This window comes from Phoxinus phoxinus (genome assembly GCF_949152265.1).
Source record: "Phoxinus phoxinus genome assembly, chromosome: 4".
NCBI classification, from domain to species: Eukaryota; Metazoa; Chordata; class Actinopteri; order Cypriniformes; family Leuciscidae; genus Phoxinus; species Phoxinus phoxinus.
The window spans coordinates 33,428,368-33,447,461 of NC_136879.1; the positions used below are offsets into that span (position 1 = coordinate 33,428,368).

The 19,094-nt window shown below is 37.0% G+C and overlaps 1 protein-coding gene across 1 annotated transcript; it reads right to left on the minus strand.

The window, feature by feature from the left end:
• Positions 1 to 450: 450 nt before the first annotated feature.
• Positions 451 to 18,583, minus strand: c2cd3 (C2 domain containing 3 centriole elongation regulator). Its single transcript, XM_079611507.1, has 33 exons — positions 18,395 to 18,583; positions 17,838 to 18,104; positions 17,120 to 17,277; positions 16,799 to 16,989; positions 16,169 to 16,296; positions 15,558 to 15,684; positions 15,314 to 15,451; positions 15,007 to 15,154; positions 14,188 to 14,273; positions 13,820 to 14,014; positions 13,599 to 13,708; positions 12,834 to 12,952; positions 12,607 to 12,738; positions 12,052 to 12,501; positions 11,750 to 11,901; positions 11,203 to 11,434; positions 10,942 to 11,119; positions 10,676 to 10,859; positions 9,812 to 9,984; positions 9,565 to 9,700; positions 8,916 to 9,184; positions 8,419 to 8,499; positions 7,479 to 8,099; positions 5,524 to 5,835; positions 5,286 to 5,424; positions 5,089 to 5,153; positions 4,769 to 4,974; positions 3,965 to 4,098; positions 3,739 to 3,882; positions 2,841 to 3,031; positions 1,941 to 2,766; positions 1,536 to 1,644; positions 451 to 788 (listed from the first exon to the last, which is right to left on the minus strand). The coding sequence occupies exons 1-33, from the start codon at positions 18,444 to 18,446 to the stop codon at positions 657 to 659; spliced, it is 6,585 nt and encodes a 2,194-aa protein (XP_079467633.1). The 5' UTR covers positions 18,447 to 18,583; the 3' UTR covers positions 451 to 656.
• Between the last annotated feature and the right edge of the window lie 511 nt (positions 18,584 to 19,094).

Here is a 19,094-nt window from a genome sequence, read left to right on the forward strand (position 1 = left end):
GTGTTAATTCAGGTTCTGCTCTAAGTAGTAAAATTGTTCTGATATGGTTAATAGTTTTCATCTATTGTATTTAGCCTGTATTTAGCCTGCCATTCTCTATGGCTTCGAGTCTGTCAATTGATTGATCTGGTTTAAAAGAAGGTCAGCATGAGATCCAGTTCCTTGATCAGACTCATCTCTCTAATTAGAGCTCATTAAACAGGCTGAGAGGTTAAAGAGAGGCTTTTGTCTGACCGTTGGCTTCTTTTGTCTCTGGATAATACTTTGGTTACATCACTGTCAGTATGTGCTATTGTCTGCAGCAGCTCAAATTGGGCAATTTTCTCATCTGTCAGCTAAATGCTTAAAGCCTTTGAGCAGCTCAGTCTGACAGCCTTTACCTGCCACAGACAACTGACAATGTAAAACTAAACAGTGAGAACGGGACCTTTAAAAACAAATCACCCGTATATGGAAATACAAAATTATTTATTACAAAAATAATTTATTACTGTAAATAAACAACTTTTTTAATGCTTACATTATCCAAAATTCCTGTTAGAAAGCCATATTGCATTACTTAAGAAATAAATAAGCATCATTAAAAATTCACATACTTTACATACAAATAAAAAAAATGTAATTAAAAACAAGCACACATAAATCAGAAGAATGTACTAACTTCCTTCTGTAAAATTTGAAGCAAATATTTTTGCAATTCTTTTGGTCTCTTCACTCCTCTGTGTTGGAGGGATGCTGGGTCTTGATCGAGGCATTCTTCGATATAGATTTACAGGATTTAATGTCTCCTAAAATAAATAATTTTGAATAACCAAATCATGACACCTTACAAAAAAAAAAAAAAAAAGTAACTTAATTTTAAAAATAAGAAAGCATACCAAAATTTTGGAGATTGTATTCACAATATAAAAGTTAGTCATTATGGACCACATTTGAAAATGTATTCACTCATATCTACTGACTGATGACTACGATGACCCCAAAAAGTATAGACATAAATGGAATGTACAGTATATGAACAACAGATCAGATAAATGGATGGATGAATGGGCGAACGGACAGAGTAACGAAAAAAAATAAAAAATATATATATAGGCCTATATATGAAACATCCTGGGATGGGTCACAGGATTATTATCATTAACTAAAGCTAAACCTATTAAACACATTTCTGTTATTTGAAATAAAGCTAAAATAAAATAAATAGTTACAAAACTTAAAATAAATGAAACCTAGAAATGTTGCATTTAAGTTGAAGCACTAACTTATAAACCGGTAATAAATAAAAACTAAAATAACACTGCCCTGGGGCTAATCTTCACACTTATATTCTCTGGCAGATTCATAACATAAACAATGATGTAAAAAAAAAAAAATCACAACAAAAAGAACCAAAATGTATGAACTAAAGTATTTTTAGTGCATTAATTAAATCTGAAAAAGTGTTGTTTTATCTATAATATATATTTTTTTACCAAACGGTAGCAGTAGCTTACTAGCTTTATTGAAACGTCTAAAAATGGGAGAGTACTCACAGATTCAGTTGTTGCTGATGGAAAGACAGGTGCCATCCTCAAAGCCCTCATGGACGCCTCCAGATGGTGCGCCGACAAGAAGAAATTTGGAATCTCTACAGATTCAGAACTGCAAGGAGGGGTTTAGCCAAAAATAACAAAGATATTGTATAATAAAAACAGCAGTTTGAAGGATATTGCCTGTCTATGTCAGCTTTTTTTGAACACTGCCCATTGACTTCAATTGTAAATTCACTTATAATGGAAGTCAATGGGGCAAGTGTCAAAGCAAGCGTTTTGTTTTTTATAAACTGAGGCACATGATGAAATTTTCTGAAGTAATCAACAGCATGCCACATATGCTGTCAAAAGAACTTGCATATCTTTAAAATGCTGTTTTGAATCATATAAAGCTTGGAAGGATACGGTTTTGTTCTCCTCTCAACTTTTTTATTATCCGTTTCTGAACCAGACTCTGTAAAGGGAGGCGAGTTCGGTTTCTCCTCCCTTTCTTCAGGCCCACTGTTACTTGGGTCATAATCTTCAACCTCACTAATGCTAGAAAGAGCACCGTCTCCATCCGGAGAAGGCTGCTGTTCCCAATGATCTGTGGCAATAGCGCTTTCACTCCTAAATGTGTCCAGATCAGTTTCAGATCCTTCACAGATATCGGAGTCAGAAACGATACCTTGAGATTCTGCAATCAGTGACTGCGGGTTAACGTCTAACACAAGTTCTCTGCGGTTCCTTTCCTCTCCTCGAGTGTGGACGGTGTCGTCATGAACGTGATGCTGCAGTAAATCCAGACTCTCCAGAGATCCCATATCTGGGTCAGACAGTAGGCTGGTCCAGGGACTGGTTCTGTCTGTGACTGAAGTGACCTCATTGAGTGTTCTGGGCTGTATTAAAGTTTCCTCAAATTCTCCAAGCTCATCCTCATCTTTATCCTCTTCTTTACACTCATCTTCATCAGATGAGTGATCGCTGGAGCTGTGATGGAGCTTTTCATCTTCAGGAGCAGCTGGTGGCTGTCTGATCTCTGCATGAGCAGGAAAGCTAATGGGCGAGACTTCCTCTTCATCCTCCAACATCATGTCTGAGTCTTTATGAAAGCGTGGCTCAGTCTCACAGCTGTCAGACTCCGATAATATCAGCTGATCAACCCCATAGGTTACATGCTCATCAACCGGATCAGGAGTGGTGGACCTTTTAAGGGTAGTTGGTGCTTCTTCCGTCTGGTGTTCACTTAAGCCTGATTTAAAATAAATACTGAATTAAAAAATGCCCCTAAATAAACAGGAATCACACAAACAGAGAACAACTCGCCTTTAATGATGTTATTGACCTCTCCCACCAGCTGACTGGACTTCAGAAGGAGTTGTGTGGAGTCCGTCTCTGAGTCTCTGTGCTCTTCCTGCCTGGAGGTTCCTCTCAGCTCACTCAGCTTTGGGAATGTTGGAGTGGACAACTTCCGGCTGAAATATCTCTGAATATCATCTAACTCGCTGAGGTTTTTCCTTAAAACACAACATTAATTTCATTAGTAATCAAAATGACAGATGAATTGGAATTAATTGGCAGTCTACATAAAAACCTGAAAAAAACTGATTGTGATAGATATTATATCCATATATTATTGCTTAGTTAATCTGTTAAATAGCATAGTAAACTAAACCTTAAATCTGACAGCTGGACTGAAAAATACACTACTGTTCGTGTTCAAAAGGTTTGGGTTCATAAGATTTTTTTAAATGACTTATGCTCACCAATGCTGCATTTATTTGATACAGTAAAAACAGTGTTATTGTGAAATATTATTACAGTTTTCTGTAAATATATTTTAGTGTAATTTATTCCTGTGATGCAAAGCTGAATTTTTCGCATCATTACTTCAGTGTCATATGATCCTTCAGAAATCATTCTAATATGCTGATTTGTAAACATTTCTTACTATTATCAATGTTGAAAACAGTTTTGCTGCTATTTTTAGGATTCTTTGATGAAAAGAAAGTGTTTTAAAACAATGTTTAAAATAGAAATAATTTGTAACACTGTACATGTATTTACTATTACTTATGATATGGTTTCACTGACATCAATTGACAGTCTTTTAATGTTATTTGGAATACATGTGATGAACATGTAAACTGATATTTGTACTTCATATGGACTCTGATAATCATCTGATGTGACATCTTGACCTTTAAGCCAGTGTGAGGGCTACCTGAGTGCAGAGAAGAGTGTTGAACTGGATGGGTGGGGATCTCCAGCCAAGAAGGAGCGAGATGCTTTCTCACCCTCATGCAAAGTCTGATGGAACATTCTTACGTTGTCCATGTGCTCGTCGTGGCGATCTGTCACACTGGATCTGAGAAAACATCCCCATAGGTATTATTTCAGATAGTAAACCTGATAAGGCAGATTCTATACCATTTCCCCAAAATAAATACCTGTCAGAGAGCATTTTTTCAAACTGATCAGGAGGTGTGTTGATCCTCTGTTCTGAGAATCGACTAATGTGGCTGGGGAAGCTGTGGTACGAAGCTGTTGTTTGATAGCAGAGTGGAAGTGCACTAAAGAGAGCCTGCAAAAGACAATCATCATCATCATGTGTGACAACAGTATTATAATTTTCAGCTGGAAAAAAAACAGGTTATTTATTTTTATACACAACCGGTCAAAAGTCTAGAATAATAAAGCATTTTTTATGTTCTTGAAAGAAGTATTTTACGCTCACCAAGGCTGAATTTATTTGATACAGTAAAAACAGTGAAATATTTTTTACAATTTCTATTTCTTAATATATTTTAATATGTAATGGATTCCTGTGAGGGGAATAAAAAGCTGCTCCATTATTATCCATTGATTTGCTGCTCCATTACTATTGATGTTCAATTATTAATTAAGGTTCTTGTTTTTATAAATGTTGAAAAAAATTTCGGCTGCTTAATATATTTTTGGAAACTTGGATACATTTTTCAGGATTCTCTGATTATTTTAAATGGAAATCTTTTGTAACATTATAAAAGTCTTACTGTCATTTTTAATCAATTTAATGCATCCTTGCTGACTAAAAGTATTAATTTCTTTCTTTTTCTAAACTCACTAAACCCAAACTTTTAAATGAATAGTAGTGTCACTGTTTCCACAAAGGTATTAAGTAGCACAAAACTGTTTTCAACATTGATAATAACAACAACAACTGTTTCCTGAGCACCAAATCAGCAAGAAAACAAAATCCATTAATGGCTTACACTCGAGTCTGGAGCAACAGTCTCGTGGGCCGCCTGTCTCTGTGCCCGGAGGTCATGCACTGCCCTCAGAGGAGACACAGACACCTTTAGCTGTCCCTGACACTGCCCGCTGAAATCAGTGATGTTATACCAGCCACAAACGGACTGAAATCCTGACAGAAGTGGTGACAGGTCCACAGACACGAATCCAATCACCCGCTCGACCTCTGCAAAGGAAAATACATTGTAGAACAATTTCTGAAGAAAATATGAGAGGTGCCAGCCAGTATAAAAGTTGCCGCCACAATGCTAGGGTGTTGTGGATGATTATGTGTCATCACCTCCTTTATGCCAAACTTTAAAAACCAAGGACTGCTGGGGATCCAAAAGTAGCTCCTTCGACAGTCTGAAAACAAGAATCAGCCATGTGTTTACCATGGACCCTTTTCATATACAGTTTATATAATTTTTAGATTTACGATGTTTCACAGTTTGTGTAAAATGTCCATGAGAATTGCATGGGTTTAAAAGGGTTTACCGGCATTCTTGCTGATGGTCCCACACAGGGCAGTCACTGTCTTTGATCAATTCTGTGGTCACTGTGCCTGGGGCATCGATGGTGGCGTAGGAAACACAGCAACTAGGCAACCCTCCACCCCGCTCAGCAAGAGGACAACCTGAGGATGACAACAGCATTTAAATGTCATAAAGTCAAGGTACTTACAAATGAGAATGAAGCAAAAAAATAAATAAATCAAACATCACGGTTATTCTACCCTTCAGACTCAGATGCATGGCTCTGTCCACAGTAATGTTGGCCACGAAGGCGTCCTCATTGAGGAGTTCTGTGGATGGTGGAGAATCAGAGCTCACGGCTGATTTGATGAGCTGTTTGCTGAGGGACTGAGATTGTCTAGACAGCACTGTGGTGGGGATGTCTTCTTCCTCCTCCTCCTCTTCTCCTGAACTGTTGAGCTCCTCAATGGCTTGAGGCTCATGTGGTACAGACTCTGTCGTCACAGTGATATGGACTCTGACAGCAGCACCACACAGGTTTACAGCAGAGCGCTTGAACAGAGGATACACACCTACCATGAGAGAGAAACAGCCATTAGCCAGAGGAGATGAAATACAGTTTCAATGTTGCAAAAAATATTTTAGTAGATATGAGCAAAGGACATATCATGGAAAATCTTAAAAATAAAACAAAAAAACAAAAAAGTGTATGAAATAAGAAAACTAATGAAACTCTTTAAAACTAAGTCAAATTTAGTGTCAGAAAAGGGAAGTGCTTAACCTTTAGAAAAAAGTCCAACCAAATATTTGTGGTGCCGTTTTATTTACATCACATTTTCAGTTTTATTTTACATGCAGTTTGCTATTTTTCAGCCCTGTTGCCAAAATTTGTGACACTAAATAAAGTTTACAACCCAGATTAGTGTGACTAATTATTTTCTAGTAATAAACATTGATCTAATATATATATATATATAAATAAACATTTATATAATCATAGGTTAAAGTCAAAAATACACCAGGATGGGTAACAGGGTTACCTAAATAAGGCTGTCATTCAGTACGGGCTGGCTAGTTTGGCCCAAATACTGGTTTGTAGTTACATAAACTTAAGTTTCCAATAAATTAAAGGAACATATTCGGAAGAGCTCAGTGAATTCAAGTGTCAATCTAAAACCCAACTTTGCAATAAGTCAGTTTGTGAAATATCATTCCTGTTGATATTTCACGTCAACTGTAAGTGGTATTATAGGAAAGTGAAAGCAATTAGGAACAGCGGCAACTCGGCCACGATGTCACCGAGTGTTGAGGCGCATGGCGTGTAAAAGTCAACAATGGTCTGCTGATTCCATCGCGTAGCCAGACATTCAGACTGACGGCAGAATATTCTGGAATTAAATTCCAGCATGACTGTGCACCAGTGCACAAAGCAAGGTCCATAAAGACATGGTTGGATGAGTTGGGTGTGGAACTGACTGGTCCGTACAGAGCCCTGACCCTAACCCCACCAAACACCTTTGGGATGAACTGGAACGGAGATTGCGAGCCATGCCTTCTCGTCTAACACCAGTTCCTGACCTCACAAATCCTCTACCAGATGAATTGGCACAAATTCTCACAGAAACACTCCAAAAAGGAATGCTTTTAAAGCAAATGAGGGGGTACCAAGTCCTTAATGTCTATGCATTTAGAATATGATACCACTGGTGTAATGGTCAGGTGTCCCAATACTTTTGGCCACATAGTGTATATTCAAATAGAAAACAATTATTTGAATAATTTTAAATTGTAATAATATTTCACAATATTGCTGTTTTCAGTGTATTTTTGTAAAATAAAGGCAGCCTTGGTGAGCATAAAATACTGCTTACAGACCCAAAACTTTTGAACGATAATATATTTTCTATATTTTATTGTCTTGCAATTTTTGGTTAAATAAAGGGGAATTCATCATGTGGTAACACTGTTGCTGTAGGCCTATAAGGATTTTATAATGATTATATAATATGCCAGCATTGTATTATAGTATAAAGTATTATAAGATTTCTTTCTAATTTAGTCTAGTTTTCTAGTTCGATATCTATAATATCTAATTCAGTAGCCCTCTCTCTAAATGATATGTGCCCTTATTGCTTTGACTAATATTATAGTGAACTAGGGGGAAAATAAAATTGCCACTTTACAGATAAAGAACCAAAAGATCAAATAACTCTACCGCTGGTTGTTTGATGGTGCTTCAAGGTCCCAGAAAGAGCAGAGAGATCCACAAAGGCAGAGCCCACCAGACGGTCAGCGTTATGAGGCCGGACTCTCTTCTCCTTCCCAAAGGCCACCCACAACTGCACCTCCAGCCTCTCCTCCCTCAGGTACCAGCGCAGGGGTTGAGTCCTTCTCAACACCACGCTTCTGCTGCCCTGAAATGCCACCGTGGCTAAACCCTCTTCTCCGTCACTCTCTTCTGGAACAGGATGTCTAAGTTCTGAGCAGAAGGTCTGCTGGTCGTACAGTTTGTATCTGTAGTAGCAGTAGGTGGAACGCTGCAAGTCTTCATGTCCTGGCAGCAGCAGGCAATGGATGGGCAGCCACACTCTAGGCATGGAAAGTGATAATGTCAGAGACTTTGTGCTTTCTTCTAAAGTATCTTCGTCCTCTATATCGGCCTCATCTTCACTGTCTTGTCCCACGTCCCATCCAAGTCCAAGGGCCGAACTGATGACTCGCTCTCTATCTGCATGATGGGAAAAACTGATGGAGATTTCAAGCCCTCCTGCTGAAGTCAGACTGTGAGGTGACGTTGTGCTCGGAGGTAGAGAGAGACTGTACCAGCCAGATATACCTGTAAAAAAAAAAAAAAAAAAATATATATATATATATATATATATTATATATATTACAGTATATATATATTTTACATCATTTATATCCTATTAATATTCAATATCTTCATATTATAGATAAATAAATATAATTAAATAACAAAAATATGGCAAAAAAATTATATCTTTTTTAAAATGTTAAAATCAACCAAACATTTAAATACTAAATTGAATACTTTCATACCATAAATAAATAAAATTGACATTTCTAAATGCTAAAATGTAAACAAATAAATGAATATGATAAAAATATCTGATTAATATTCAACACTTCCATACCACTTCTTTTCTGAATCAGATCTGCAAGCTTAATTTTCACAGTGCCCAGGACAGCATCCTTCGATCTTGTTGTATCGACCACTACAATGAGATAAAAGAAACTTACAGTACATAGTGTTTATAGTGCTGAAATGGAGTGAAAGTAAATGTTAACATGATACTAAACGGTAAGTCTAAAGACATTACAAAAAATGTGCTTGTAAAAATAAATAAATAAATAGTAACAAAAAAAAATCTGAATCACTCTATATATATATACAGTGATATGTTGAACTGGCATACAAAGCCTGTCCACTCATTCTTTTTTTTTTTATTCCTTACAACACAGAACAACACCCACACATAGTTTGCAAGATGGGATTATATAATGAATGGCTGCTTGTAATGTTTTTGTGGAGTCATTTGTAACCTAAAGGTATCAAAACATCCTTGACAGAAGTGTGTCATGACAAAACGACATCACATATCTGTCTACCTTTCCAAGTTGGGTAACTCACTTTTGCGCGTGTCTCTGTTGTAAATGGTAAAGACGGCCACTGCCTCCTGCAGGAGTTCAGCGAGACTGACACTCTCCCCGCTGTCTCTCTGCACCAGCAGGTTACAGCAGAACTCTGCGTGATGTTCAAACTCTGGGCAGAAACTTCTGGCCGCCACACGTGTGCTTCGAACCTCACTGTCCGGCAGGAAGGACAACTGCATGCTGATGAAGGAGTTGAGCCCCACTTCAGAGTAATACTGCAGTGATCTGTCTGTATCTGCAAGAACCCTGAGAAACAATAGAAAAATGCTATATAAAAAATAAATAAAAAAAATGCATAAACTGTACTTCATGTAATGTTAAAGATGATGACTATTCGTTGAGGTTTTGCACTGGAGATAGTCATATGCAAATGTATTTAAATCCCACAATATCCAAACAAGTCATTTTTGGAGCTTAATTAAATAAATGCTTTGCTTATGATGATGAGAACGTTTTAAGCTATGAAACTTGCAGGATGGTACAAAGACCATTATACAGTATATCAAAAGATCAAGGCAAATTTGAGTTCTCATGTCATGACCCCTTTAAATCAATTTAAGCTAAATCGATGTGTGGGGTAATTGTTAAAACATCTTAAGGGTCAGATTTGAGGTAGATTGACTCACTTGGCTGCAGCTTGCAGCCCGGCTGCTCTGTGCACCTGCACAACCAGTACCACTCTGCGGGACGGCACAACCCCACTCTTCACTCCGACACTCCTCATTGGTCGAGACTTGTACTGAAGGCTCACTTCAAGCAGCCCTACAGGCAAGTAAAAGTGATTTTTTTTTACATTTGCTTCAAATTCAAATACAAATTCAAACTCTATATGCTATCTGTATGGAGTTTTAAATGAAATAGGCACATGACTACCAGGGGACTGAGGCTGCGTGTCAACAGGTCGGTCAGTTCTTGGGACCAGAGGGAGGGAGAAAAGTTGCGCATCGGTTTGGCCCTGTTTCTGCATGGTTACCATAGCACACAGTTTGGACATGGGAAGCAGTCCTCTGGCTACTAGCTGATCTCTAACATTTGGATAATAATACCTGAAAAACAATGAAAAATATGACTTATTCACTGGTCTATTACAAATAAACAATCAAATAATTACCATATAAAGGAGACATGCTTTTAAAAGCTACAAATGTATATATATATATATATAAAAAAAAACTAATCAATAAAATTAAATAAAAATATTACCAAATAAACCTTAATGCTTTTAAATGCTAAAATGTAAAAAGTAAATAAATAAATACAATTAAATAAACATTATTGTCAAATAAGAGGCGGTTTTTAAACGTTTTTTTAAACGCCAAATTGTAATAAATAAATAATATAATAAAAACATTGCCGAAATAAAAGCAACATGTTTTTAAATGTTAAAATGTAAAAAAGTAAATAAATAAATAAATATAATTAAATAATAAACATATTTTCAAATAAGGAACATGTTTTTAAATGCTAAAATATAAATAAAGAACAAAAATACATCATAAAAATACTGCCAAATAAAAGATAAATTATTAGATATTAAATGATAAAATGTAAAAGCAAATTAATTAATAAATTTAAATATTGCCAAATAAGAGGCATGCTTTATAATGCCAAACATAAATGAATAAAATTTAATAAAAATATTGCCAAAAACAAAAGAGTTGTTTATAACATGCGTTTTTAAATGCTAAAATGTAAATAAAAGTGTCCAAGAATAAATCATTTCTACATTTACTGTACCTGCACCAAACCTCAAACTGCACTCCTCCTCCATTCCTTATTCCCTGATTGGCCAGTGAGCTTAGCAGTATTCTTTGCACTGGGAAGTCAGGAGGAGCCAGTAGGACATGAGTCTCATTATGTCCAAACACAGGGTCAGGCACACAGAGAGTGGTCTCAGTGCGGTATGCCTTGATGTCCACATCTGTGGAAAAGAAAGTTGGTTGAGCTAAACAGAAACAGATGATTTAAAGCTCTTTGATACAGTCAGCAAGAAATCGACTTACTGCTCTCAACAACATGTGGGTCCATGTCCTCTCTCGACTCATTTTGTGCAGGGAAGGAGTACTGGATGTAACAGTCAGCCTCTCCCCACACTGTGGACTGCAGAGGCGTCAGACCCTTCACTCTCTCTACTCGGATCATGAAGACATGCTCACGCAGAACATCTGCAGTGGTGCTGGCCTAAAAGAACATTGATTTAGAAACAATTTAGGCTTTATTTTTAAGCATCAGTGCTGCTTTCGGGAGTTTTAAAGTGAACTAGCCTTGGTTTCTACATGTGGCCGGTGGTCTAACATGTGTGCAGGTCGAGGCAGCGGTGTCTCGTCATCCCTCATTTGCTGAAGTGCCGTGATCTGCTGTGATAGACCCATTGCTAGACACACCCTTAGGTTTCCACGAGTGTTGCCAGTGAATACGTCAACCACGGGCATATAACTGTCCACTCCAACCACTGGATACTGAGACTGCAAGAGCAGCTCAGAGATCTTAGGGTCTCTGAAGACAAAGTAAAAAGACAAATTATGTTCCAATGTAATTTTAATATTATTAATCAAAATTTTAATTAGATGTAATTTTTGATATTTTCTCTTTTTATTTTAATTCTAATTTTAGTAATGATAATTTTCACTATTATTTCATAATATTTATTTCAATACGAAATGTTAGGAATATACAATAATTATTCAAACAATTTTAAAATTAATATACTGCACATAAATATAGTAACAGATGTCATATATATATACACATACACACACAGTATAATATATATATATATATATATATATATATATATATATATAGACCTACCTGAAGGACATGTAGAACTGGTGGAGAGGTAGTTTTACTAAACCAAGGAGTTTATCATGATCTGAGGTGCTGGCCCTCAACCAAACTTCAATGACCATCATGTTGTTCTTCATTCTCTCCAACAGTCTGCTGTTCAGTGCGATTGGAGTCACCTATATCATGTAAAAAATTAGGTCAAAAACAAATAACATACACTAAATTTTCACATTTTCAAAATAATGATGGGATTCCTGATGATTTCCACTACTAACTAATATGGCTAAAGCCTGTGAACTTTCCTCAATTCTCCATTGTGCACAAACCTGAATAAAGCTGAAAGTTGGATGTTTATGACCCCAGCTCACCAACGATCGAGCGGTTTCATCAGATTCGAGGAGTTTACAGTTCAAGTAGATATTGGGCTGCATGGGTGCACAGTTAAAATCTTTCCCATCAGGCACCATGAGCAACATATGAAGCAAAATCTCAGTGTCTTTCACTTCCTGCCGCAGAGGCTCATGAAGAGAGCTCTGGTATCTGACGTGTGGTGATGTGGAGCGAGATCTGGTTGGAGGTATCAGAATACTCTGGACTTGATGAACACCTGCACGAGGAGACGGGTCTCTCCTGTGGTCACTCACACATAAACCCTTCTGCCCACCATGCTCTTCAGTCAGACGAGAAGAGAGAGGTCTTTGTGGACTCAGCATGTGCTTTGCGGGTCTCTTTTTGGTGGAGAAATCATTCTTGTCTGCCGCTAATTCGAAGGAAACCTTTACGAACAAAGAACATGGTGAAGTACAGAATGAATATGTGGGGAACGAATTGCTGGGTTTAATAAAATCTCCTAGATTTGGTTCTTATGAGTGATGCATTACCTTCAGAGGACCAATTGCCTGTTTATCAGAGTTCCCTTCCGGCCTTTGAACAGGCAGGGCAGCAGAAATGCTCAGCGATTCACTCTGCATCATGGATCTCAGAGGAAACATTGCTGACCCAATGAGAATGGGCTAAACAACAAACAGGACAAATAAGAGCCTTTGTTTTTTTTAAGGTTTGTTTGAGGTGTGTAGTATATTTAGTGGTAGGCACACACTGCACTTACTGTCTTTTGAAGGCTATTTCTGGAGTAGATCTTGAAAGTGACTTTCATCTCCCACCACTGTTTAATAGACGACCTACTGAACCTCACTGGAAACAAACTTTGGTGCTGAAACGTCACCACTAAAAAACGAAAAAAAGAATCACCAGATCATTACACTACTTCTTGGTTAAATTCGGTTTTGTTAAAGTTATTTAAAGCCGTGTGCACACTGTGAGATTTATAATAGTCCTTCACGATTGTTGCTTGTCAGACTGTACGAACATAATCATCGCTGTAATCCATGTCACACTGTAAGATCTCAGTTGTCATTAATGTCAGACTGTACGACAGTCAAGACGTGTTAAAAACGGACGCACGCAAGAAAACTTGTCCGAAGTTTTACATCATTAATCAATGAAACGTTCGGTGACAGTGGGCTGGATTTCACTCGGGATTTAAATGGTGGCTTCAAAGAAACCTCTAACTTTAATCTTGGTCAAGGCTTGTCTTAAAAAACAAAGACAATTTGACGGTCGTCGTAGGAGAAGTCACACTGCAGGACTGCGAGTCAAATCTTCTGACACTGCCAGAATTTCGTCTGAGGTAAAATTTGATCACAGCAGTCATTAATCGGCTGTCGGCGAACATGTCAAACTAGCGATCAAAGACTTCAGATTTTAGCCAAGGATCAGAGGAATCTTTTAGGATTTGCTAAATTTGTCTCAGACTGCCAAATCGCGGCCAAAATCGCACAGTGTGCACCTGGCTTAAAACAAATATACTCACCGCCCTCTATTACTTTACTAGAGACAACTTTTGTAATCTCTGAAGGTACTTGTTGAACATCCTCATATCCAGCAGAAACCAGTGGAAAGAGGTATTCTACAATATAAAAGCTAGATGGACAGGACAATTACAAGTCAGGTTAGTTTTAAAACATTAAAACAAATTTCTAGCTACTGCCATCTATATATATTATCTGATATGAAATATTCTAAATGTCGTACCATTTCTTTGTGGTGAGGGGCCGAGGTGGTCTTCCTTTTCTAGATAGACTTCTTGAAGTACTGTCAGTGGGAACTTTTAACTCACTGATGGTAAGCCTGGCAAAATGAATATCTCCAAGCAAAGATATTTTATCAATGCTAAGTCCAGAGAGATCATCTCCTGCTTTTGAATGCTGCACATCATCAGAATCAAGCCTTCAAAAAACAGAGGAAATTTACACAACAGCAGATACGAACAAATTATTTTAAAATGTATTGTATTATATTCTGTACCTTTTACATATGTGTTTATTATTATGCTATGTAGTTTTATTTTATCTTCAGGATATTGAGTTTTGAGCATTGTTTTCTGCATAAGTGCAACTGACCGGGTATTTTTAGCTGAGCTTTTGTGTTCTGGTTTCCCTGCTGGGCCCTTCTGTGGATGTTCCTCTTCCAAACATTCATTTGACATCTGAAATAAGAAGAAATATAGAATTACGAAGTTTTATCTAAAGTGCCCCTATTATGCCATTTTAAAGGCTCCTAATTTTGTTTTGGTGGTCTCCTACAAAAGGTTAACATGCATCCAAACACCTTCATCTTCTCATCGTATACATTACAGCATCACCTCTTTTCTCAGTGTCAGAAGAAACAGATTGATAAAGAATCTCTCTGAACCCTTCCTCAAAAAGCCTACACTTCTCTGATTGGTCAGATGGCCCAGTTTGATGTGATGGTCAACTGCTACCATATCTGGATGTCAGCTCTTCCTGAGCACTTGTATTGATACGAACAGTTAAAGATGGAGTCAGTTTTACCGTATCAATTCGAGCCTGAGTCCTTATCCTTTAGAAGTGCTTGCAATGGGGATTTGCTTTCACAGCACAAAAAAACAGTGTCTTCTTGACATGCTGATAACACAAACCAAACTCTTTCAAGCCTCAGATAGAACTACAGTGTTTGACAGCGGGTCAAAGTAGACGTTATTCGAAGACAGCCAATGAAGGCAGTATGTGAGCTTCTTTCTTTTGGGAGACAATGACTTCATTTATCATGCACTTTGATCTTTGAAACTTTGCAGAACTTTAACTGTACGTTCACAAACAGCTATAAAACACTACATGAAAGGTAATATACAGAAAAGAATAGGGGCACTTTAAGGAAACTACAAATAATAGTGAGCTGTTCTTCATTGCATGACTTACAGGAGCTTTGTAGAAGAGGTTTTCCAGAAGACTCTGATCATATTGAGGGTCGTTGAGTTCACTGTCCATGAGCACACTGCTGTGATCAGAAAGAGAATCTGGGAGAGAACCCTCGCCGTCCCAAAACTGCAGCACAGATCCATTAACACTGAGGAACAGAGCCATTACAAATACTAAAACGTATATTTTCCAAACACAGACAAAATCATTAAACTCACTCTAAAAGATTTCCGCATTTCCTTCAAGTATTTGTGAGCAAAGCTACATTATCTTCACGTAATCTAAAGGTAAGAGTAGCGTTGACTACCTTCCCAGTAGCAAGTCCACTGCCATGTCCTCTGTGTTGACTCTATTCTGACTTGGTTCTTCGAGGTCCTGAGCAGGATGCTGGAGTTCCGATTGAAGGATGTTCTCCAGAAACTGTCCTGACGAGGGCCTATCTGGCCTTTTGGAGGAAGATGATGTTTAACACTATTATCATTAACATTCTGCTATTTTGCTGTCTATTATGACCCCTGATTGGTATGTAAATTAAATAGAAGTGATCATACAAAACGTCAATGTTGTCTTTAAAGAGGGTCGGGGGAACGTCCTTCATTGGAACATCTGACTCCACATCAGACTTGAAGGCGGAAACCACCATGGCATTTCTGAGTTTGCTACCACGCTCCAGAAGAACTGAAAAATACAAAGAAATAAACAAAAGTAAAAAATTTCACAAATAGGTAAACTACATAAAGAAAAAAATTATAATAATAAACACCATTCATATGCATCAGGTAATTAACTAATTAGTGTCACATGAATATAAAGAGCTACCTGGTCTTTTTGTTAACAGATTTCAAAACAGAACTGCCACAATGGCTGCAAACAACTCTAAGAAAAAAATTGTAATTGGTATAGTTCTGTATCTGAGCACTATTAAAAAATAGTGCCTTATTAACCCTTATTTTGAATGAATTTAAAAGAACTCAGGCTCAGTCAGCAGAATTCAGCAATATTAATTTAGTGATTGGCAGATGATCCAATGTTAAAATTACTTATTCTAAAATCTATACTTATTCTATACTAAAACAAAGTATTTCATATAAACTTTAGCAGTGTTCAACAATAATGTCAATATTATGTTTTAAATTCAGTGAATTAAGGTAATGTGTTTTACCTGACAAAAGGTCAACAGGTGTATGGCTATTTGCCGGGAGATTTTGGCCGGAAGCAGGTTTAGGTTTTCCAGTGGAAGAAGCTGGCAAGACATTCCCACTTTCTTGAAAATACAAGTAATCCTTCCCTCTAAAACAAGAATATTGGAGAGAGAAAAAAACAAATAAATGTTTTTATTGTTAATTAAAGCCAAATCTGTTAAAAATTATTTTCATTAATTTAAATAAAACAGAAATAAAATAAAATATAAATATTAGATGAAAAAAATTTGCTTAAGAAAATCAAAAGTTTCTTGGCCACTAACTGAAATAGAGTAAGTTGAAGTACTATAATAAAAAATAATATCGGTAACATAAATATTTCTAAAATAACACTGGGGATAACCTATTTCCAAATTATTTAAAAAAAATATATATTAATCTAAATTTTTTGTATTTAACATTTAAATATTTTCATTGAACTTGTCCGTTCATAAACCACAGTCAAGTCTGAAACTGATTACAAGATCAGTCAAGGAGGAATGTTGTCAAGGAGGAATGTTGTTGCAGTAGAACAGCATGTCAACTGAGTGATCTAGTCTGTTCCACACTGTTCAATCAAAAATCATATCATCCAAAACATAAAAACAAACCTGGGCATGTGACCGTAGCTGCTGCCTGCTGTCTCCTTCACACTCGGGGGAACCTGATCCAGAGATGGATATACAGGCATGTTCTGGTCAGTTTTTACTCCAGGAGCATGTGCGTCGAGGCTCATATCAGTCGTGGGTACTGAACTACTGCTGTCATATCCTTCTGTTAACGGTTCCAGGGCAAGCATGACCTACAGTACACGTGAAACAATAACACTTAACTAAACTGAGAACCTAGTGTGAGAAAAAAAAATACTTCTGCAGAAAACAGTGAATTTGATCAGATGAAAAAATGCAAACTCAGCTGAGCATCTCACCAACCTGAAGCTCGCCAAGTTTTTCTGAAGTCGGCGAAACAAGTGTGAAATATCCATTTATAGAGTGAGACAAAGAGAGCCGGGCAATGCCAGGGATTTGAGCTCGAGCTATAGGCAAATGATCAACCTTTGTAAGCACATCCAGCACCAATGAGCCCATATCTGTGAACAAACAAATATTATATCAAGTTATGCATCATATGATGAATACATCTACACATAAGTTTAAAGGGATAGTTCATAACTCACCCTCATGCCATCCCCAAAGTTTATGACTTTCTTCAAATATACACAACTTTTACTTAAAAAACACTACTGAACTTAAGAAAAATAATCCATCTCTATGAGTTCATATAATGCAAGTGAATGGGTTTTGCTTCAGAAGACGCTGATCCATCCACTGGGGTCGTATGGATTATTGTCATAAACGCTGTGTTTTTCAAGCATCAAACTTCACTTGCATTATATGGACCCATTATATTGCATTATTTTAACCAAATTTATGAACCATTTATTATTTTCCTAAAAATCTTCTATTTGATTATCTGAAGAAAGAAAGTGATATATGTCTGGGGTGGCATGAGGGTGGGTAAATGATGAGGATTGAAATTTTTGGGTGAACCAACTATCCTTTTAAATATGTCTCTCTAAAAAGGGACTGCCAACAATCAACCATTAAAATTCACTATATAGATCTGTAATAGCAATCAACCAAGTCTAACCAGTCAAATAAGACGTCAGCTGTTTTGGTCCACATCGAACTGGAAAGCGGGCTGTCGATTTGACCCCTTTCTGTTCAACGTGTCCATCTCTAGGCCTGAAGAAGGTGCCATTGGAAGACTCTCCCCACCATCTGAGCCTGATCAGAGTCACAGGAGGAGCTCTGATGATGGTCCACAGCACTTTACTCACTGTCACTCGCAGAAAACATCTCAGCTGGCCTTCCACCAGAGGAGGAATACTGGTGGATGGAGACACATCACTGAGCACTGCAGAGTGTGGAGAATAAGACAGATATGAAGGTCATACAAGACGAAAAGCCATTTCAAACCTATAGTTTTTTCAATAAACATTCCTCGACGCAACAAACAACTAATAAGCATCAGTCTGTCGGACTGTCCCATCAATGATGTCCTACAAATGCTGTCTAAGTAGGCAGCTCACTAAATTTTGAGACACAGCTTTTTGTCCTCACTAGGGTTACAAGATTTTAAATCTCTTTAATAGCGTTACTGTTGGATTAGCGACAAATAACCACCTCCACACTAATGTAACTGACCTCTTTTTCTGTTGCTTACACCCTTTGAGGGTTTCACCTTTTTGTTCTTCATTCCTCACATCGAGAGTGTACTAAATAATATTATCAATGAATCAAAACTATCATACTTTGTTGACAGTTGCATTAACAAACATAATACCGCTGAGCAACAACACGACCAATCAGAGCGCAGAACAACTTCTTCTCTTTGCTTTGACGATCAGTCAGGGGATATTCTAGCGCCGCTAAAGGAATTAAGTGGAATTACGTTAAATTACAAGGGAACAAAAATGAGAAAAGTGACACCGCAGACGTTTTAACAAATTAGAAAACCAAAATGTTAAAATGTAAACCCACTTATTCTACTTATAGAGTTCATACGTACACTTACATTAACTAGTAGCCTATAATAAATAACACACGACATGACACTCATGATTTATTGTTTATAATATTATGCAAAGTTAATAAGGCATTAACTGACACTTAAACTGTAAATAATAATAATAATAATAAAATAATTTCATGTAACAATTAAATAGGAGGATTTAAGGTAATGTTGTTTATAATATTATGCAAAGTTAATATGGATAGGCCTCAAGTGACACTTTAACTGAACGCAATTGTAAATATGCTAATAATAATAATAGATTTATAATAATATTGTGCTAACATTGCCAGTTTGTATAATGTGTAGGCACGAATGCTCTTAATTAACTAG